Source organism: Gavia stellata, chromosome 1 (genome assembly GCF_030936135.1).
Source record: "Gavia stellata isolate bGavSte3 chromosome 1, bGavSte3.hap2, whole genome shotgun sequence".
In the NCBI taxonomy this organism is placed as follows: Eukaryota; Metazoa; Chordata; class Aves; order Gaviiformes; family Gaviidae; genus Gavia; species Gavia stellata.
The window spans coordinates 99328208-99351815 of NC_082594.1; the positions used below are offsets into that span (position 1 = coordinate 99328208).

The window sequence follows — 23608 nt, forward strand, 5'->3', positions numbered from 1 at the left end:
ATAGGTATGTCTGTTTGCAAATATAGGTAAAATATCAATATTAATGTGTATTAATACAATTTCATTCTTCCAAATAAATATATAAAATATTATGCAGGTCATTATGACTCAGCCATCAACATTTTATGATAGAAAATGTTTTGCTTTTGGTGGAACAATTCACACACTTGCAGTTAAGTCTCTGTATAAGCTTTTGTAGGATTGACAACTGGCTGTTTGCACTCAGTTATTTTCTAGTTCTTCACACAGAAAATATCAACTTATGCCTTCTCCTTACAAGTATTACAAGTATCAATTAAATATTGCGAAATTCAGAAAGAGCTGAAGGCCTTTACTTTAGCTTCTGAAAAGCTATCAACAGAAATTTGCCTCTGTACTGAGACCTTAGATAAAAACTTCATTATGCAAGAGCAGAATTTTATTGATGAATATGAGGAAGCATTTAAAACGAAACATCAGTACACCTTCAACTAGCGCGTATTACCAGCTACTTTTAATATGCATGTTGAAATGTATAGAATGTATCCATTATGGTGTTAACATGTATAAAAGTAATGATAATATAGGAATACACACTAACAGTACTATGAAGTAGAGCATGTGTATTCACATACCAAGAATTCACTATGCAGGAGATGTCCTTGCTCACTTACACTAAAGCAGATCCTACTAGTACTTCAATTGACTGCAAATTGTTGTACCAGAGAGAAGCAAGTAACTGAGTTGGGAATGCGGGCCATGCTGCGGCCAGTCGCTCTCCTGTCCCTCAATATGCAATCTGAATTTCTAGCGCAAATGTATGAAAACACAGAAAGAGATTGTTTCAACCACGATGCAACTCTCTCCGCATAAACCATTCCACTAAGCCTTGAAACAAATGCCATAGGGGATATTAACTTACCTTCAATCCACAGAGCCTAAAGATGCTCTTCTGCAATGTTTGAAGCATGACCACAACAGGAAGTAGGGGGAAAAAACACTGCCAAATGGAAACCTCATTTTTATATTTCCCTAAGTGCTTTTGCAATTGCATATCCTTGCTGTTACTGAACTGCAGTAACTAAAAGCAAATCAATATTACCTCCCTGAGGGACAGAGAAAGACTGGCATTTAATTTGTGGAACCACCATCTTTTGTAGGTAGGGTGAAGCTGTGATGAAAGGTTTTACAATACATCTTTCACAGTGTAGTGTGTTCAGTCTCTCTCCATGGACTCAGCCAAATCAGTCAGAGTAATGGAACGTATCTGTCTCACGTAGGGAATTTTCCTTTAGAATGTAAACTGTCTTTCTTATTTTCTTCAGCACTGCTTAGCCCTGTGAGGGCAGTAAAATCAACTTCTCTTTGAACTAGTCTGTAGCTGTAAACCAGCAGCCTCTACTTCACATCAGCACTCATTATTTTTACAATGTGATGACTTGAGCATGAACTGCAGCGGGGAGCTTTTCCTGGAGTTTCACTCTGCAGGTAGAGCTACCCCTTAAACATAGGCAAAGCAGGCAATGTCCTCTGGCAGCCAGCTGCTGGACACAACAGAGCATTTGTGACCTCTGTCCTGCCTTGCTTGTGGGCCAGTGTCTCTCCTTCAGTAACTATGGCAGGGAAATGGCAGCTCCTGCCAGCAGCAGCCACTGACACCACACTCCCTTCCCACTCTTCCAGCGGCAGTGACCACAGGAGGTGTGACTACCATGGCATCTCTCCTCCCTGGCATCTCTCCTCCCTGGCATCTCTCTTCCCTGGCTTTCCACCCCACCTTTGCCACTGTTTCTCAGATCCCTTCCCATGATGGACACTGTCCGTGCCTCACTCCTTGTTCCTGAGGCAGCAAAGCTCAATTTTGTCTATGTTTCTGAGGAGCTTGGAGTAACCTCTAGTAACATTTGTTCAGAAAATAATCCGTTAAGATGAGCCAGACACAGTGCTGCTGTGCATGACCAGAGCAGTGCAAAGGATTTGAAACAGGAACTTCCCTTTCTCCCCTTTGCAATTTCTGAACCTAGAATTGCAGATGTAAAGCATTGTGTGAATTGTTAGTAAATATTTACCCTTCAGGGCTCTAATACTAATTTGACTAGCTCTTTGGAGTTTTGCCGGCCTTTCATCTCTATTTCAGCAAACACTATCCTCCACAGCTGTACTGGTTTTGTGCCATGGTTCTGGTTACCCCACTTCACAGAATCACAAAATCCCTAAGGTTGGAAAAGTCCTGTAAGATCATCAAGTCCAAGTCCACTTGTACAAAAGTCCTAGATACGTGGTTCAGGCAGAATTCAAAGATGAGGTCTCCAGACTATAACTAAGATATGAACATATTGGCTCCTTAGTCACCTTTTATATGATAGACTCATGATAGATTTGTCAAGGTGAAGAGAAAGCTGGCTACTTTGCCACTTTCTGCCCCTGAGCATTGAGCTCTGGAAGGCCAGCCACTATACATTTGTTCAATTTGGGTTCCCTTAGACTGAGTCTAAACTGTCCCGGTCCCATTTCCAGCCCCAATTCCCTGTCCCAATTCCCAATCCCAGTTCTCCCTAGCCTGGGCGACTTGTTGGGATATAGCATGACTCCTTCTCTGCCCTTTCATGCTAGATTTTCCTTTGAAGTAAACTGGATACTGGGCAGAGGATGGGAGATGTCACCTCTGTCTTACCCCTGCACTCTGTCAGGAGCTGGTCCTGGGAACCATGTAGTTCTTATGTCCCACAGTTTAGACACAGCCGTAATGTTTATGGGGAGCAGCAGAACTGAAGTGTGTCCAGGTTCATTCAGGCTTTGCTCTCAGTGAATAGATGGTGTGATCTGGAAGAGGTACGGATCTGCCCCTGCTCACAGATCTACCTGTGCTACCTAGTTAGCACTCACAGTTACATTTGCAGAAACTCTTGTTATGCACCTTTTTTTTGCTTTTGCCATAATAGCCTGTAAACGCATGCATGAGTGGGGCATCATTTGCAAGTGGACATCTGTTTCCCACCACTAAAAATTCAGCTTCTTCCTAAAACAGATATGAAAAAAAATGAAAAATAATGGCTGGGTAGCTCTTATGCCATTTAGGTCTGACAGAACAGGTACAAAAAATTCAGAGAAAAGCAAGGGTTAAGAATTGAAAGACAAAATTATGTAGAAAATTAAATATAAAAAATGAGAGCTTGTCTGCTCTTGTCTTAACCAAGGATGTCAGCTAAACAGACACTTTGACAGAAATAATTTGCATTTTTTGCAACTCAAAACAGTTATTTGATAAATGACTGTTAGAAGGGATGAAAATCACATCTAATCATTTGATTCTATTATCTATTTTTAACTATTTCCCATCTAGTTCCACCAGACCAGCCAAGACTCACTGTATCCAAAACTACATCTTCCTCTATCACTCTTTCCTGGATACCTGGAGACAATGGTGGCAGTTCTATCCGAGGTAATATAATTCAGGTTAATTGCAACTTCTTACTAAATTATCATATGTTGATAGGATTAGTATATAATTATGAATGGCTACAAAAATAGAAAAACAAAGCAATCTGTATTGCTGACAACACTTAAAGTGCACTATTGTGGTGATAACAGCTTTCAGTAAATTGCAGTGGTGGTTTAATCACAGATTTAATCACTTTCTTCCAGCATACCCTCAGCTGTTATGACAGTTACTGTCTCTTATTTTCCAGACATGTAATCTCTAACCATTCGGTTTTGAGGGTCCAGGTTCATCATCTGGTCTTGTTACTGATTGAAGGGCATTTAGAAATGGCTATCCCTTTCTTTTCCCTTTGAAGCAATCATAAAAATGGTATTTAAGCTGTTGTAAGTGTAGACAAAATGTATCTCTTGGTATCTTTTAGTAAGGGGAGAGCTCTATGTCTTCCTGTGCATGGGATTTTTCTAGCTTTATTATGTCTTTAAAATGACTTGTCATATTACCTGCAGAATTTGTGGTTTGTGTCTGGCTTATCGTTGCCATCTGTGCTTTCCCTGCAGGTTATATTTTGCAGTACTCGGAAGATAACAGTGAGCAGTGGGGTAGTTTTCCCATTAGCCCTAGTGAGAGGTCCTACCGTTTAGAAACACTGAAATGTGGCACTTGGTACAAGTTTACCCTAACTGCTCAGAACGGAGTGGGGCCAGGACGCATCAGCGAGATCATTGAGGCCAAAACGCTTGGAAAAGGTATGTTGATTTCCATTCCCTTTGCTCACCTCAAGCTGTTGCATTCTGCTGTAGATCTTGGTTTGATGAAAAGACAGACTTGGATATTTTAATATCATTGGCTTTGGAAACATTTCCAATTGTGTCCACCCTGTGTCAGAAGAGGCTGACACTGCAGGACTTGAAGCATGTACCAGCTTCTTTATTTCTCTAATAATTTTTTTCTAAGACGGATTGGTAGATATTTGGGAAAGGGGTGTCTCCGCTATCACAGGCTATAACAATTCCAACTACTGCTGTTGCAATATGGAAATTGTTTCCTCTCCTGCCGTAAAAATTCAGGGGTTTATTTGTCCGGATGTTGAACGAAGATGGAATTTATGTACAGAGGAAATGGAGCTGATGTCTCATTTCTTCTCCAAGACGGTATTGCAGGAGCCATGCAAGTAGCACCCTTTGAACAGGATAAGTGTCAAAAATAAAGGCAAAGTTTGCATAAAGCTCTGCAAGGTGAAACAGCCAAAATTTGTGAATGCTTAGCTAACTCAGCATTGTCCCGGTTGCTCAGGGTAGTTCCACACTGCAAGTATGTGTCAGGATTAGGAGCAAATTTTGCAACAGACTCTCTTAAAGAGGCATTTTAGAAAATCTTACCACTAAGTCAACAGAGTGGAGTAGCTTTGCATAATGCTTATGCTCCTAATGATCACCTCATCTTGCATCTCTTCACTGGTTGTAAGAAATACTCTGATTTGGGAGCAGTTTTATAATAAAGATAGTTTACTGTGATAGGTACATCTGCCCTTCTTTATGCTATTCATCACACCTGTGCTGTTGCAGATCTCCCAAGCATCACAGCAAGGTGGACGTTTCATCTGACACTCAGTGGCATAGGGGAGACCTGGTATGCAGTAGATGTGATTGGTATGACTTGCTGAAGCTCAGGGGAGACTGCAGATCAGCTGCATACATGCTGAGATTATCAGTAGTCAGGGAGAATGATCTGCTGGCCTTAAAGAAAGGGACATTTAAACAAGTAGAAGTTGAGTGTTCTAGTTTTCTTTGCATGAAATGTAAGTTTTATACATGCTTCAGATAACATCGAAATGTTTCATGAGACAGCAGATCTCCCGACCTTCTGAGTTTCTCTGGGACTTGATATACATGTCTGGAAACTACCGGTAATGCATTTACAGACTGAACCATGTACTGTGTGATTTAGAATGCTGTGATCATTCTCATTTATGTGAGAGTTCCAGAAGCATCTCTATCCAAAGCTATTAACAGAGCCAGTTGAAACAGTTCATCATACACAGCAGGAATCACCAGTTGCTTTTAGATTCCTGTAGAATTTAGAAAAGAGAGTACATTCTTGTACATCTCATCAAGGCACAAGAATGGCAAAAAGACTCTCATTGGATAAGTTATCCTTTATTATATAGAATTAAAAAGCACATTGTAGGTAATTTTCATCACATTAGGTGTAACTTCCAATAGTAAAAATATTTTGTTTCTGCTAAGCAAATAGCAATAACACTTTTAATTGATCTACAATAATATTTCATAGAAATAATATTTGCTGATGACCTGCCTTGTCCACCTACTGTCATTATTTCAATTCTAAGGTGCCATTTTTACTGTCATTACTCCTGTATTACATAGAACTGTCAAAAAAACTTTAATGTATATATCAACAGAAATCAACATTTGATCCCAAAGCAGGACAAGTAAATAGAAATATCATCCCCTTTGGGGGGGGATGTTAAGTTGGATGGAAGCATCTTAACTCAGAAATACAAATTTCAAAATATATCTTACTTTCAAATATATCATGTGCAATGTCAACATATTAGTATTTTTAAAAATTTGATTTTTACTTCCAAGTTCTTCAAAATTGTCATTTTCCACAAATGAAAGCCTCCATACTCTCAAACAAAATTTTGTTCAATTCCACTTCAAAAGAAGACTACAGCACCAGTGGACGATCTTCAAGTGTATTTGCCTTCTATGGTATTTCTACATAGTGTTCTGAACCCTTTGTTTTTTGCATAGCAGTGAGCAGGGGCATTTACTGGTATGAAGTGTCTGCACTAGATTTACAAGTTGACTCATGCCAGTCCATGCAAACCATCAAGTCAGGTCCGTGCAGAGATGTATGGATATTTTTTTCACATATGGATTTCAAAATCCAGGTTTGTGAGTCTGGCAAAAATTGTGAAAAAAACATTTAAGCGGTGTGGGGCGGGAGCTGAATATATAGACATTGAGTTTAAAATTAAGGTGGATTGTCCTAGAAATTATTCTCTTAATTTTATATTTTTGAGAGTCCTATATCTGTAATAAAGCATTTCACTTGAAATATATCATTGCTTCTAGAGCCACAGTTTTCAAAGGAACAAGAGCTCTTTGCTAGTATTAACACCACAAGAGTGAGGCTGAACCTGATAGGCTGGAATGACGGTGGCTGCCCCATCACCTCCTTCACCCTGGAGTACCGTCCATTTGGGACAACAGTCTGGACAACTGCTCAGCGGACATCCCTGTCAAAGTCCTACATACTGTATGACCTTCAGGAGGCAACCTGGTACGAACTGCAAATGAGAGTATGCAACAGCGCTGGCTGTGCAGAGAAACAAGCCAAATTTGCAACACTCAATTATGATGGCAGTAAGTATATCTTTTTATTTACGTGGCTGAGATACTGATTTTACTCCAGTTTCTTATGTGATTTTTTTTTCTTGTCTGTCTTTCTTTCTTTTTTTCCCCCCATAAAACCCTTTTTGAATCTACTAGCCATGCTGACAGAGGGGTAACAGTCTCAAAGACATAAAATGCTTACTGATTTCATGACAATAGGCTGCCAGGCAGAAAAGAGGAATTGTTTATTTGTCCCCACTGAGGCAAAGCTCCAGCACCAAAGTCAATCAACCATGAGACACGAAACCATAGGACACTACATGTCATTAGTTCCAGTGGTCACAGAAGCACTTGCTAGTATTTCATGCATATCTTCCATTAAATTTTTGTCTTCCATACAATTGGTTCCTGCAGCCATTCACAGCAGTGACTGGCATCATTGATATTCCACGCAATGTCCTTGTGAGACAGTTCAAAACCCATTACGTGACACAACGGAGAAGCTAACTAGCCTGTCTTCTGGGAAAGCCTCCGGACAACATCCTCCAAGGGCAAAGCAATGGCAATGCTATTATCCCTCTTTACAGACAGGGGAAAGTGAAACTAACGGCCATGACAGATGGCTCTGTCATGCCCCGCAGCAGGGCACAGGGAATGAAGGAATTGTTGCATCCTGCCCTTCTGCCAGGGGTTACTGCCCACCCTGCAAAAGCCAGAACATGAGGGCAAGAGCAAACATGCCAATTTGTCAGTCACTCCAGCTCGTATCCTGGCATATTTATTGAAAGTGATGGTGGCCCATGTGTGCTTCTGATAGCTCTATAGTGGTAAATGGCTGTATTTCTGGCAAAAAGGCAATACAGATGGCTCCAGATGGCAATCTCTTGAATTGCTCTAGTCTGACTTGCCAGAGCTTTTCTGGAGACATCCAGTGTAAAATGTTGGTGTGTTGCCAAGGATCTTGTGCGGTATTGTGCAATCACTTGGTGATATCTGTACTGTCAGATTAAACAATAGGACTAGTGAACAAGTTCGAAGAACTGATAATTGTCCAGCAACAGCACCAAATTGTTAATTGTTCACGAGTCTGTGTTGGTAACACATCTTTCTGCCATAGTTTTGTCTCACACAAACCACCACTCTCCAGGACAATACCCATGTATGGCGCAGGGAAGAGCAAGCTACAGGGAAGAGCAAGCTACAGGGACCATTCCCAGTCAGAAGTATGGGATATGAATCAGGCAGGGTTTAAACCTCTGCATCTTACACATCCTCTAATACTATCCCAGTCTTTGCACTAGGTACTCATCAGTTGCAGATAATTAATGGCACATGCCCTCATGGCTCACTCTTTTGGAAATAGCACATCCCTTCAGGTTTTTCTGTGAAAATGTCATTTTGGTGACCTGCCTCACAGTCCTCACATTATTTCAGACACTGTAAAAGAATAAGAGAAAGATTCTGTCTCTGCACTTCGGAAACCAAGATCCAAGTGGTTGTTATACAAATGCTGCCAGGTCTTGCCTACAGAGTTAGGAGTTGTTTTACTGAGCAGTATAGGTGTTGTCAATAATAACTGTATCAAGTATTACGAGTTAATTTCTTTCCACTTTGCTTAGCCTATCGTCTTTTCTTTCCAGTATCTTTCTACAGGCAGCATCCAACTTTCAGTGATCTTTTTTTTACATCCACAATTATTGTTACGTATATATGACTGGGTCAAACAGTCTTAAGCCATACCTTAAAATGAGATTATATGAAAATGCAGGTCCAGAGCCTCAAACACCCACTGATAGCAGTAAAATCAAATGTAGGCTTACAATGAACTGATTTGAAATGTTGTCAGACTCTGCTTTTTGGTTAGGTGATGATACTTACATTGGTTTCACATACTGTGACCTGCACGCCATTTGATTTTGTGTGTTGCTGTATGACAACTTTAAAAGTGAGAAAATGAAACAATAAGAGTATTTGTAGCATTAAATTTCCTGGGCCACTGCTTCTGGTCAGCTAGAAAATTTCTCATTTACAGCATTGATGGTTTTGTTTGTCAAGGATGCTTTGCCAGGACTATATTGTGCCTTAGAGAGGCAGCATGATGTCAAATACTGACCGCAAGGTTGAGAGAGGATAACATGGCTGGAAAAGCAAATTTCAGTTTTCAGTTTTTCTCAATTTGTTATATTTGATTCAGAACTAAGATGATAATTTGATTATTATTATTATCATTAATGAAAATGAAGAAAGTCTATTCCCACATAAGGGATTTCATAAAAGAACTATTTCAGTGCTTCTAAAGCAGAGTTTGTCCCTACAGAGTCCCAGCTCCCCATTCATTTGTTCCTTGGTAAGCTGCATAGGCTTAAGGCACTTCAGGGTTGGAAAATAGTGTCTGATTAGAAATAATAATTTTATATCAATACTTCACGCAGAAATTTTTGCTTTCATAGAGAGTGAATTTTTCATCTACAGAAAGCATGCCAGTGGAAATTTTTGGCCAGCTCTGCTTTTGAGTAACCCTACCTCTACCATTTGTCCGTCTTATGATGTGAGATTAGTGCCTTCAAGCTTCTAGGGGTCACAGCCGGCCTTAGGATAAAACAGATACAAGGATAGTACTTTGAAGATTAGATAATACGTGTATGAAAGGTCTAGGATACCAAATGCTAAGAACAAGCTTAGGAGCTTTAGCAGTCTTAAGATAAAGTCTTTGTAAACTTTGTAGAAATCCTTGAGTTATGTGGTCTTTCAGTCATTTTGTTTGGAGTGTGGTAGCTGATTGTTATCTGTGATAGAGCTCCCGAGAAATATCGTGGCTAAGTATCCTTTACCTTAAATCTCTTCATGGTGAATTAGACCAAAAGGTTAATGACATATCTCCGTGCAACTTTTTTCTTTCTGTTCATAGATATTTCAGCTAACCATTTTCAGCTTACAGATTTTATGACCTTCCTGCCCCTTGTTTTTCAGAACATTTGCACTCAATACTTAAGGAGATATTTTTAGCAATGTGCAGCTGTAGCGTGTAGTGCTGCAAAGCAGCTTCCTGACTCAGAGATCAGCTACATGGTAGCCCTGACTTTAAATCAGATCAGCTTGGTAGCTGTTCTAAACTATGCTAATTGATTCTAGCCCACCAGGGGACTTCCTACCCTGAAGAACAGTTAGGACACAGGAAAACACTTGGTAGTCCTAAAGTCACAAGGTACAATGGGAGATGCTGGAAGGGCTGTAACATAGGGGAAAATGGGGTCAGAGACATTCAAATTACAACTTCTATGAAGCAGCAGTAAAGCAGGCTAACAAAGGGTGATGGTGAATTGACGCGGGGAAAAAAAGCCCGAACGTCCCAATTTGTCTGGGACTTTGTTCTAAGAAAAGCTTTGACTATTCCTCTCCTAGCCAACACCTAGAATGACAACAAATGTTGAAATGGTATTTTCTCAATGGTTTAGGTTTTGGTAATTTCTAATACAATTGCTGAATATCCACAATTGGATAATGTGAAGGACACACAAACTTGCAGTATGTTTTTTCTAATTAAGCTTGTACTGCCTGTATATAGCGTTATGAGGTTTACACTTTACTTGGAAGAGCTATGGAAAATGATAATCACTTACCTAAACACTTAAGGTTTAACTGAAATTTAGGCCACTCTTACTTTGATTTGCATCAAAGTATTATGGAAAGCAAGACATAATTTTAGGTAATATTGAAAGCAACAGTCCTTAGCCAATGGTTTGTGTGACTTCTTTAATTCAGAGCAAAATTTGGCCCTTTAGTATTCAGGAGGGTTTAGGAGGATTTAGAGACAGTTATTAGTATTACCTTCAGGAGCTTGAAGTTCTTTCCATTTCCTCATCTAATCGTTTTCTTTGCCTTTAGAGTAGTGCAAAATCTGTGATGAAAAAATCCTGCTGGGTGCTTATTCCAAGTAATGGAAAATTAGAAAAAGAAGGAAAATTATGGGGAAGAACTGCAATGAAACAGTAGAAAAATATTCAAAATGCAATTGTAAGAAAATAAATTTTCCAAAGTACCTCATATAGGTTTGGCTGGGTGTAGTTTTTCTGTTCATCCCCATCCCTTTAGGGAACTACTCTTCTAATTATATGCAACTCAAATAGCTCTTCTGAAAAAACATGGCTTAGAATTCTACATTTTCACTGTGGTTATGGCCCTCACATTGTACTGCATCATAGCACAATTTTTTTTTCTGATACTGTACGGTACATAATGAGATATAACTGTATCACACAATGTAGCAATTAAAATGTAAAAAAGGATGTGCCTGTTTTTCTATCTCACCCTCCTAACCTTTTAGCAAGTAAGTAGCCACTTTTATGTTTCAGTAGCTGGTTAAAATTGAATAGCTTCTATCGAAAGTCATCACAGTTCACAATACTTGTGTGTTTCTGCCCATTTCAAACAAATCTGCATTTTATAGCCTCATTTGGTTGCATTCAGCAGTTTAATAGTAATCAGGAAATGAGTGAGAAGCCTTCCATGACTAAACAGCCTTCCAAAGAAAGTGCTGCATTCTTCTCATGTCCTTTAGAAGTAAAGAAAAAAAGAATTGAAAAGTTCAAGTATTATATATCACCAGGAAGCCAGGTATATTCAAAATGCAAATATGTCCCAAAACGAGAAAGTGAGCTGCCTGCCGATGCCAGTAGTTTGTAGATTCATTTCCCTCATTGCACTTTCAAAATTTGATTGTTTCTATCCAGTGTTACTCTCCTGTATTACTGATGAGTATAATGTCAGACACTTTAGCAAATTAGCATCAGGTTGGCTGTCTGAATTTCATATCAATATCACTGCTGTACCCCTAAGATGTGATAGAAGAATGTTTCTGTGCAAAGGATTCATCTGATGCGTGTAGCACAAAATAAACTTTGTCAAATACGTTCCTTACAAAGAAAAGCCCAGCAGCAATTATGAATATGTCACAGTGGTGCTATTTTCCCATAGTAAAGAGTAATATACATAGGTAGTAATTCTGAGATCTCTTATAGCTTTGTAATAATTTAATATGACTTAAAATTAATTGTAATATTTTACTGTCTAATGGGCATGGTTTTCTTTCATCAGTGGATGCACCTCTTCTTGATTTCTGATAATCTATGAGTCTCTTCAGTCAGTACCTTGCTACCAGTGTGACTGATTACGTGTGCATGACCATTACACATGCAAACACAGCATCTACCCTGAACACGACAAATCCTTCTTAATGTTCTGCATGCAGCTGAAGCATATAACATGCCATATTCCCTGAGAACTCAATCTTTTGTCTTCATTAATAGGCATCTAATATCATGACACTGTTTCCAGGTACAATCCCTCCACTCATTAAATCAGTTGTGCAAAGTGAGGAAGGGCTGGCAACCAACGAAGGGCTAAAGATGCTGGTGACCATTTCCTGTATCTTGGTTGGTGTCTTGCTGCTTTTTGTGATGCTGCTGATCGTGCGGAGGAGGAGGAGGGAGCAGAGACTGAAGAGGCTGCGAGGTAAGATGAGAGCTGTGGCACTTACTTCCACATATGCATACTCCCTGAATGTGAAAGTACAAGTGGGGCTGCACGTGACCAAACTGTTCAATCCCCAGTTGGTGTCATTTTCCTGCCATACGTAACAGACATGAAGCAACAAAGCATAAGTGTTTTCTACAGAAATTCCTTCTTTTTCATTTGGTAGTTAAGTTTCTAAAAAATTACTCTTGTATCCATTGTTCTTATTTTGCATGGGGAAAGGAAAATAATTCTCATGTGTTGGTGTTTGTTTGTTTTCCTTTTTTTCTTGTTGTTTCTTTCCCTTGTGAATGGTCTCAAAATCCTAAAATCATATTTTTTTTGACCAGTAAAATCAGATGTTCTGAAGATGAGGGGATTTAAGATTTCCAGCAGATGCAAACCATGATTCCCAAATTATAAAATTAAAGTAGCCACCTGTTAGTGGGCTAGAAAACACAACCAGATATTCTCAGATTTGTTACCTCATCTTTTTCCCTATGATGTGTTATAACAGAACTATTGCAACAGCACTTCGCTGTTCACTGATCTTTCGTTGTTGCTGATCTGTACTTTTCTCTAATCCTTATTCAAATTCAGGTGTTTGCTACGTGAATAAGTTTTAGATATGTGAATTCAACTCTGTCAGTCTTCTAGTAAATACCCCTAGCTGAGCCATAGCTGGGTTTTTGACCCTTGCAGTCTGCCATTGCAGCACTTGGCCCTGTAGGTTTTGCAGTAGCACATGACAGCACACCTTACACTGAAGGTATTTGGGAAAAAGCCTTTCAAATCACACACTGAATAAATAGTAAAGTGATTTATCATCTGCGAAAATAAGTCTAATCTTTTCTAAGAGCCACCAAATTATTTAGTTATTTGTAGTTTAACCAAAACATGATCATGATATATATTAAAACCAGGGCCAACCCTATGTATTCCATCTCACCTTAGCATCTACTCGTCTCTCTTTTGGGTCTCATTTTGTCTTTTGTAATAATATTTTTGATGTTTTTGCAAAAAAAGACACAGATACAGGGCTCTTAGGCATGGGCAAATCCACAGATCAAAGAGGACAACTAGCCTTATGCTTCATACACAGCTCTGGAAATCAGGGCATCTGGATGCTTTAGCTTGTATTAGCTTCTCATTTGTATTGCTTCTCATTTGAAGCCTTTTAAGTCATTTACCTCTGTGCAGTTTTTTTCATCCAAAAAGTGGTGGGTTAAGGGTGAAGAAAGTGTTGTCTTATCTTTTCAGTAATACTGTGGAATTCCATCCAGTAACGAGCAGTATATTTTGAGCTCCTTGGCTCCAGGAAATGAAGGCTGTGCACATCTAGTTTTTCATGGTTAATTTGCAAGTATTCATAGATTCTTGAGTTACAGTCCCTTAAGGAAGACTGCTGATGACTGGCCAGTAGGGCTTTTGCATAACATAAGACCTCTCTGAATTATTTCCTCTCAGAATATAGGAACTTAGAAAAATATCTGATCTTCACTTAAACATAGACAGTGACAAAGAATTCATCAGTACTTTCGATAAAAGTCGTCAGTATTTAACTACCATTTCTGTAAAAGTTGTGTCTCACTTCTTATCTGAATTTGTCAAGCTACAGCTTGACATCCCAGCCATCTGGTCCTGTTATGCTTCTGTCTGCCGTACAGGGACTGAAGTTCTTTTTTGTATCAAATTTTCAGTCTCTGAGGATATTTTACATAGTGGGAAGCAAGTAATTTCTTAATGTTTTCATTGGTAAATTAAACAGATGAATCTTCTTTAATTTTTCTCTGTAGTTTTCCCATCATTTATTAATTTCAAGGCTTTTATCTGGTCCCTTTGCAATCTTTAGGTAGTTTTCCTCATCTGTGTGTGCTAGAAATTAGTATTCCAGCAACAGACATATCAGCATCAGATAGAGAGGTAACAGCCTTTCTTCTTTTCCTATATAGTCTTCTGTCTATATGTGCAAGGATCGCCTTTTTGGGTACAGCATTATTTTAAGAGTTTGTGTTTAACATCTTATCCATTGAGATCATCTGACAATTCTCTGATTGTGCAACAGGATAACATTCTCCATTGTATAGCTATGGCTTGTTTTCTTGATATATGACCTTATACTAATAGAGATACATTGCTAACTTGGGGCCAGCTCACCTGATGATCCAGATTGTTATGCCTTAGTGACCTGGCATTTTCATTATATTTTAGCTACCTCATTGTTGTGTCATTTTCAAACTTTTGTCAGATATTATTTCATTTACTCCAGACCACTGATAAAAGTACCAACTGTGTGATGTTCCATGGTGCATGACAAAAAGAAATACTAAACAGTGATTCTCATCTTAAAATTTTATTTTGAATCTGTTGAAACCCATGTAAAATGGCTGCTGTGTTAATTCTTTGTATCCTGCTGCTTTGTTATTAAAATATTTTGAGGTACCAAAACTTTGCTCCAGAGAAATATAAATACAATATTTTAATGTTATTTAATCATATCTCAGTGAGAGTTTTTTCAATGTCATTAATTCCCAGTGAATTTTAATCTCATTTTAAAAAAATCAACTTTGTTTGATATGGCTGATTGACCACAAGCCTATATCGATTGGCCTCAATTATTCCATCTCTTTTAATTCATTTCATCAAGCTTCATTCCATTTTTTTGTCATTTTGCTCATTGCCAAGATCAGATTGATAGGACTTCAGTAATTCATATTTCTTTTGTTCATGCTTTTTGAAGACTGGTCCCGTGTTAGCCATCTTCTGCTCTTCTGGAGGTTACTTCATATTCTAAAAGTCTTACTGACAATCAGTATTGCTGTTCCAGAGAACTATAAATTCTCTAAAAAAATCGTGTGTGCAAGTTTTTCTGATCTCCTAACTAAAAAAATGTTTTGCTCTAGTAGTTGTTGTGTTCAACTTTCACCTGAATTAGTTTTGAAATTGAAATCCTGTCATTATCACTTAACATGTATCACCTGGTGGGGTTTCTTTGAGACACAGGACTCATGTTTCCTAAATCATGATTCCACCATCGACTTTCCTCTAGTCTACATCAGAAATAATAGTTTCCACACTGGGACCTTCTAAAAGAATTTATACAAGTTACAAATGTAATTCTTGCTTTTGTGGCTCCTGAAGATGTGTATTCTTTGAACCTGCTTGACAAAGAGGAGTGGGAATTGCAGATTTCTTTGCAGTATGTTCTGCATGAAAACATTTGTATCTGTGCTTATAGACAATGGGTTTGGGGTTCCAGTTTCTGTGGTGTAAAATGTAGCACAGGAACAGCAGTCTATCCATTCTTAACCCTTTTACTCCTTGTTTTAGCATGTAGTGACAGGTAAACCTTTGTCCTCCTGTGTCACACCCAGTATGATTTATTTCTCCATGAGTACTCTGTTTAGAAAGAAAGTGTAGTTTTCAGCAAAACCCTGATTTTTGCCCAATTTAGTAGTTCCACAGGTCAGGTCACAAGAAGGTCAACTGAATGCTGGAGTTCATGCAGCCATGCAATAGGTCAGCATATATTATAACAGAGAAACCTGATGACTTACCACTCTTTCTCCTTACTATTAACCTAGCTCCACTACTGCTGTAATAGTTTTCCCATTGTTTTTAAATCCAACTCACCTTAATCCAAGCAGAAAATATCAGTGCGGCATGATAGTTCAGAAGTAGCAGCATGCAATTTAAAACTGTATCACGGCCCATGATTTCCCAGGGGGCAAGCCAAATGTCTTAAGACTTTTAAAGGCGGCTGCCCCAGCAAATGGAAGGGAGGGCAGTCGCTGGGTCGGTGCCTGTCAGTGCAGTCATGCATCAAACCCATGGGGAGGAGCAGTCTATCTTTTTCACTAAGGCGTGGGGTGATGCTTGGCTGGAGCAGGAGATCTCCCCTTTCATTCTGTCATTCATGGCCCTGTTTTCCCCACCTGAAAGCTGGGAGACGGGACGCTGGCAGGGTTACGACTCATTTTATGAAGTATTCTCAATTTACTAATCAAAAGTGTAATGTAGAAAATACACATTACAATCTGGAGTCTATACTCATTCATTTATGAAACTAGCATTTCTCCTGTATCTGATGTTTTGGACACACTTATCATATTCAGTTGCTTTTAGGCTTCTGGGTTTTGCTTTGACAGATAGATGAGATCCCTTATCTTCTTGGGACATTTGTTTTGGTCCAGTCCCACACTAACCTGTGCGCCCAGTACAGCCATCATTGACTACAGTAATGCTGCTAACCATTGTAACAATCTGCTTGAATAATTAGTACATTTAAACCCTGCTGATGGAGTTACCTTTTTTTCTGCAGGACTTCCTCATTCAGCTTTTGACATGTAACATGATCTTGCATGATGCCTCATGTTATTTTTGACTGAAGGTGCACAATCTCCTTTGCATCTCTTTGACCAAGAATGCATATATGTTAATGAGCATTTGAATATGTGCCACATACATTTAACGGTGAGAATGTAATATTTTTTCCAGATGCTGCATGGAACACAGCTATATGCTGTGCAACACCTGAGAAAATGCGAGGGAGATTGTTTGTCATTTAAGCGTGGTAAACAAATCTAAAAAGCAAACTGAATGACATTGGGCCAAGCAACCTTCAACTTTGTCCCTTCAGCTTTTCTTGATTTGTGAATTGCTTGCACAAGTATCCATGGTCTTCACTTAAGGAGGCAGCAATTGCTTCACAAAAGCTACTAGCTGAATGAAAACAATATTTGCATATTAAATCAGCCTTATTATATGTGCCAGAGGGAGAATGTGTCCATAGTCTTTTCATGATCCTACTGCTGCTAGAATAACAAGAAGCATCATAAAGTTTGCTGAAAAAAACATGACTTGGAACCACAGCTTCATTTTTTTTTGTATTCTTCAAAAGAACTGGGTCCTTTCCCGGGTCCTTAGAAGTCAGTAGCAAAACCACCTCTGACATCATTTGGGAGCAGCAGCAGAGGTAGTTTGGTTTATGACTAATGATAAAGACATTGTCATCTACTATGCAGTACCACTTATAAGAGTGTTAACAGCAAAAGGCAACCCCAAACAAAGCGAAAAATAGAAAGTCTGAGTGCCTAAATGGTGCACTGTTTGGATTAGATGGGACATCTCAGATGAAGAGTCCTTCCCTCCACCAGGAATCTGCCACGCTTTGTGCTGAAAAGGGATAGGGGAAGGTTAAAAATAAAGAAGTGGAGCAAACAGACCTAGAGGAAGCACAGAATTTCAGCTTCTCCAGTAGTAGGTGAGGAATAAAGCTTAAGACAGGCAAGCTGGCACAGTGTCAGAGAAACAGAATGTAGAAAGTAGATGGAAGGGGTTTTGTTGAGGTTTTTTTATGAATAAAAAGAGCCCTTTGTCCATTACTTTTAAAAATGAATACAAATGTAGACAGGGCGATGCATTAAGATGGTGGTTTGTTTCTGCCTGCATCCTCTGAATTTTAAAGGCAGGATATTTAATAGGATCACAAGCAAGGAAATTGTTGTATGTATAGGATACACAAGAGCTGATTAAGGAATAAAAAAGGTGAGATGGAGAAAACAAAGACAAACTCAGTAAATGTCTTGGCAGGTGCTGGTAGATTTACAAGCAGCAGATAAAAGAAGAAATTTAAAGTTTCATGTAATAGGACAGTTGCTGGAAGACTTAGAACTTGGAATTGTTTTCTTCTCAGATTTGCTTCACTTGATTCTACAAAAGGCTGCTTTGTTGCTGTGTGATATACTTAATGACTCTGGAGTCAGCATTTTTAAGTGAGTTGGCTTAGCGGCAGACTGCAGGAGAACAAAGCATAGCTGTCTATTTTTGCTGAATAATACTATGGAAATTATTATATTATGTTGATAAAGTTTTACAGAAAGCTACCTGAAGAACAGTGGGTGAACCGTCCTTCAGCTGTGTCTTTTGATCTGATAAGTACCAGAATAATTATATCCCCAAAGGATTTTATGCTAATAATAACAGTAATGACAACAACAGGAGGAATATTTCTCCTTCAGCAGCGCCTCATTTTGTAGGGCTGATCCATGTGGGAATAAGCCACCTCCTGTTTTGTGTATAGCCTGTCCTCTGAAGACCCAGTAGTAGTTTTGAATTATTGCTGGTGGAAAAGCATTCATATTTCAGAGCAAACAAACAAGTTGACTCCTTGGAGATCTCCCTTGCTCAGGCCTCCATGCAGTCATTTTTGGTTTGGAAATGGCAGGTTGGCAACTGCTCATCCAGCTTGGGTTTCCTGCCCAGAGATGGATGTCAACATTTCTGTCTTCTTGCCTTTTCTTCCTTCTTCACCTGTTCACTTGCTAACCGCGGCATGAAGGAACAGAGATCCCTGTTATTTATTAAACTGTTTCTACTTCTAATAAGTTTCTGTAGCTTTTTCTAGATAAGCCAATGGTAGCTTGTACTTCTCTAAGCATCTTTGGTGCTACTGAGGAACTAAACAGGGCTGTCTGGGCCAGAAATGCAGTTTCAGCAAAAGTAGGGACTTTTAGAGATTATTTTATTCTTGCCACTGACCTCAGAAACAACAGTGGTCTTACACATGGCTGATTCAAATCACTTACTTCCAAATAATCCATCTATCAAATAGATTTTTATTTGTGATGACATTTCTTCTATTTTCTTCTAGATGCAAAGAGTTTGGCTGAAATGCTTATGAGGTAAGAATAGATTTAATGTTTTTAAATTGAAAAATGTCTGTCAACTATGACATCATATTTAAAAAATATTATAGGGATAAACGGAGAAGTAAACCTTCAATTCCTAAATCTTTTTTCAAAGCACAACATTTGACTGGCTTCTAGGAACTAGGACACACTGTTGGTTAGAAATGAGAGGAAAAAAACCAATGTGTGGACAGTATCTGTGAGAGAATACAATGATAAAAAGCTGAAAACTCTTGTGTTAGCAGATTAAATTATAGAAGCTATATAGGTCTGTTTGGACACTTTTCCAATTCAGAAAAACATTTTCATAATATATACCAAAGTAATTGCTCTTCAGAGATTATCTGATTGAAGGCAGTAAGTGCCTGGATGTGAATAACTTTAAACTTTACAGTTATATTTATGTAATTCAGTATTGCTAGCTGCTTATACCCTAAGGTATAGAAGAGCAGGTAAATTCATTTACTATTTTTCAGTTCTGTTGCATCAGCTCAGCATCCAGAAATCTAATTCAGTTTTTGAATTGTAACAGAATGACTATTCTGGCACCGTAATTCTTTCAGAGATGGAAATTTCATATCTTCAATGTTTATTGTGTTGTCTGGGGAAAATATTGAACTTTAAAACTGCTGCATATATTTGAAAATGGGATCACCAAGGGATTATTTTTAAGTTCAAATGAGTTTTGGTTTGCTAGAAAATCTTTTTATTTTTAAGCAACAAATTTGAGAATGTCATAGATATTTTACCAAATGAACCATACTCTAAACTTCCTCACCCATGATAAACTTCACCTGCTATTGTAAGAATATACTTACCAAAGACATGGTGACAGATGGGTTTAGTGTAAATTCAGCTCTATGCCATCAGTCTGCAAATACATCTGAATAGTCCCACTGATGTTAACAAGACTGGTCATGCAGGTCAGGTCATACCCTTTCTATCTGCCAGTTAGAATCCCTGCTAGCAGCAGATTGCAGGTTTAAGCAACTTCAGGAAGTTATGCTCTGATATTTTTCGGTGTCACAGAAAACAGCACAGATTAGCATATGCAGCCAGTCTGTTCCCTAAAGAAACCCAGCACAGACTAGCTGAAACTCCTGGACGAAGATATTAAGTCCCAGTGACAACAACACATAATGCCTCTGCAAAACTGGCAAATCTCTGCCTTAACCCTGGTTAGCTTCACTAGTCTTGTTGCCACCTCTGCAAGGCCATTTCAGAGTCTCACTCCTTTGAAGCTTAGAAAACTTTATTAAACTGCCAAAATAAGTGCCTGGTTTTGACCCATTTTCCCTCTGCCAATGTCGACCTTCAAATTAAAGAGCTTCTTTTGCCCTCCCCACCTGATGCACTCAGAGAGCAGTCAGGTCCCTTCCCAGCCTTTAGTTCAGAGTTGTTTTTCTAAGTAACTCATCTGCCACTGGTTTTTTTTGCTTTTCCTTTAACCAGAATTGACATATGATAATCAAGTCAGTTTCTCCCATCTTATTTATTAACAAATAATCTTTATTTTTTATTAAAAAGTCATATTTTATATTTCTCTTCTGAAAGCGTGAACAAAGGCAAACGACTATTAAAACAGGACTTTAGAGGAAGTAGGGGATGTAGGCCTACATTTGCAGACGCGTCATAACTTGGAGCTCTCAAAGTGATGCTGTTTTGGGGAGCCTGCTCTCTACAGGCTAGATGCTCTGTCTTTCATGATAAATCTGTGAAATACCTTCAACCGAAACCTGAGCTACCCATCATCACTAGATGTTCCTGACAATTTATCATGTTAATAATCAAAGGATAATAAGCCCTCTTCAAAGCAATAGTCACATATTATAAAGCCCCTGATATTTTATATCTTTTAGATTTCACCAAAATCTGCTATGATACAAATAGCAAGAAAGAGGGTATGCCATGGGTTGTGCCTTGCTGTTTAAGTATTGGACAGAGAGCAGAAAAGATGATTCCTTGCCTGGTAGGAAGGTGTGAGGGATGGAGAGAGCTTTGTGTCTCTTTCTCTTTGAGGAGGTTTTTATGAGCATGTGTAAAGAGGATTAAGAATGGAGCTTTAGTCTTTGCTTTTTGGAAGACGCTGGCTTTGGTTGTGTAAGTCAAATGTCTGGGGAGCAGGATAAGCCCCAGAAGTTAGCAGTTTAATGGGAGCTGCACAACTTGTTGCTGATACCTTAAACTCGCAAATAAAAATCCCTGCTGCTGTACAATCACAGCTTTTTTATGTTTCTTTTGGGTGAAAGCATTGGTCCAGCCAACTTCTTTGCAACAATTCACTGTGAATCAGTATAGCAATTGACTGAGCTTTCTAATTTTGAACACAAGGTGAGAAACCTTTTCTCCTCAAATATTCCTGTCAGGCTGATTACTTACACGATTTAGTTTTCCATATGTTTTTACAACAACCAGCTTAGACATCAGGAAACCGTGAGGTAGCCTGACCCTCTGCCAAGGTCCCAGAATGACTTTGAGTTTACAGAGCACCATATTTAATCCCTTTATACAACTAGCTTCATAGGTTTAACCCTCTCCTGTGCATACAGATATTTTCAGTTACTCAAGTAAGTATTTTTTTATTAAAAGTCCGGAAAGATTATTTAAAAGGGGGTATTCTTTTAACTATGCACACTTTTTCAAAATACCTTATGCATTGTAATTTCTCTGGAAAAAGGCCCATTTATCCACAGACTTTACATAAAAGCTGTACTCAGTCAGACCCAAAGGCCCACGTACCCAAGTATCTGCCTTCCACAGTGGCCTAAAGCAGACATCTTGGTAAAGGACTACACCATATGCATACTGACTCGTTCCCCAGACAGGCTCCCAGTCTCTAACAATTTAGAACTCAGAGATTCACTGAACCAGAGGGAATTAATTGTATTATGCACAGATCCTTACAAGGTCTGACAGGTAAAGAATAGCCATAGCACCTTTTTAAGTTTGGGAATTTTATATCTGTAGGTTAAGGAAAATATAGGCAGATATGTTTCTTCCCTTTAAAGAATTAATCATTGGAGTTCTCATCCACGAGACTGTTAAAATACTTTGATGACTGAATTTTCCTAGGTTAGAAAATACTTGGGCACCAGACTTCAAAATTGCAATCCTAAAAATCTTTGCCTCGCTGCCAAGTCCTAGAGGCACTTAATTGCTGTTGGCACTTTAGGTTCTTATCACCTGAAAGTTGAGCTATTGTGGTCTACAGAAAATAATTCAAAATTCCTTGAGCCAGAAAGAGATAGCATGCTAATCAACAGCAACCCTCTTGCTGCTGCCAATTGCCTGTTCTGCGTTTGGACACTCCATGTCACCGTGCTGCTGCATACAGGAGAATTAATTAGACCAGTAAGAAGGAGGAGAGAGATCACACAAAACAAGGCGTAACTCTTGATGATTGTAGGGAATTTTCCTGAATGTAGAGCGCCTGGGTTCCAGTTCTGGCTTGAAAAACCTTCCACATATTTTGCATAAAGCTATCTCTGGAGGCAAGAATGGGATTCAGAATTCCCTCTTGGCAGGTGAGCAATATAACTGCAAACCTGGGGAACTGTCCTCCTGCTCCCTGTGGTCAAGACCTTCTAGCTCTCACTGGGATTCTGGGGTCTGCATTTTCTGAGGAAGATGTCTGACTTGATCTTTTTGTCTCCTGCATCCCTTCTGAGCAGAGGAGGGGTGCAATGATGCATTTATTAGACTCAATTATGTATTGCACAGATTCCATATGTATCTGATTGTGTGTATCCTGTAACTATAGGATTATTGATTATTAATTGAAATTGGACCTCAGAAATTCAGTTTCCTACTTGATCACAGGTTTGCTCTATAATCTTGGACAAGCCCGAAGTAGTCCAACTTTTCAAGGGCATGTATTCAAGTATATTTAGCATGCAGATAATATATTAGTCTCTGATTCTCTTAACATTTCAGCAACTTGAGTGAAAACCAATAGGAGAGTGACATGCAGAGACTTCAAGAAAGTCAGTGTGGAATTTATCTGCATTTTAGGATCCTAAATGTCTTTGAAAATTTATGTGCTTAATAAGACACTGTGACTACTGTTCTCCACTGATTATATATGGAGAAAAGTCTGGCAGCCCTTGAGTAGCTCTCCTGATATTTTGCTTCCATAATGATTAAATGAGGCACCAGTTGTAGGCTGTTTGAATGCATTTCAGCTATCCATCTGTACATGATGGCAACAGTACCACCTAACCACCCAGGTAAAGACAGAGACGTTAAAGTTTGAGACACACAGATAGAGTTAATATTGGGGACCACAAGAACAGGGAAAGACAGAAGGTGAAGATCAGCCAGGGAGGGATACCTGTGTGCCTTGCAGATCTCACTCTTGGATTTGGAGCAGAATTACTGACCACATGACAAGGAAATTCCGCCTAAAAAGGACTTTAGGAGAACCTCCAAACTTGCAATAGTTAGGTCTTGCTCACATGGAGACACAGCAGAAAGTTAAAGCAAATTGTCTAGAGATGGGGGCTCGTCGCACATGCATTCATCCCCTATGTAGGGGCCTGCACTCAAGGAATAAGTGAGCTTATCATCAAGCAGCTTAATAGTCCTCTGCTGATTCCATTAACAACAAGAATTCATTGCCAAAGGAG

At 38.9% G+C, this 23608-nt stretch overlaps 1 protein-coding gene across 2 annotated transcripts in view; it reads left to right on the forward strand.

Annotated features, from left to right (window-relative positions):
* Positions 1–23608, forward strand: part of DSCAM (DS cell adhesion molecule) — a 410765-nt gene that overhangs the window by 355487 nt on the left and 31670 nt on the right. For both annotated transcript variants that reach the window (XM_059818552.1, XM_059818562.1), the window contains 5 exons: positions 3323–3421; positions 3979–4167; positions 6523–6813; positions 12118–12294; positions 18947–18977. In XM_059818552.1, the coding sequence (XP_059674535.1) occupies positions 3323–3421; positions 3979–4167; positions 6523–6813; positions 12118–12294; positions 18947–18977 (787 nt within the window). The remainder of the gene's footprint in view (positions 1–3322; positions 3422–3978; positions 4168–6522; positions 6814–12117; positions 12295–18946; positions 18978–23608) is intronic.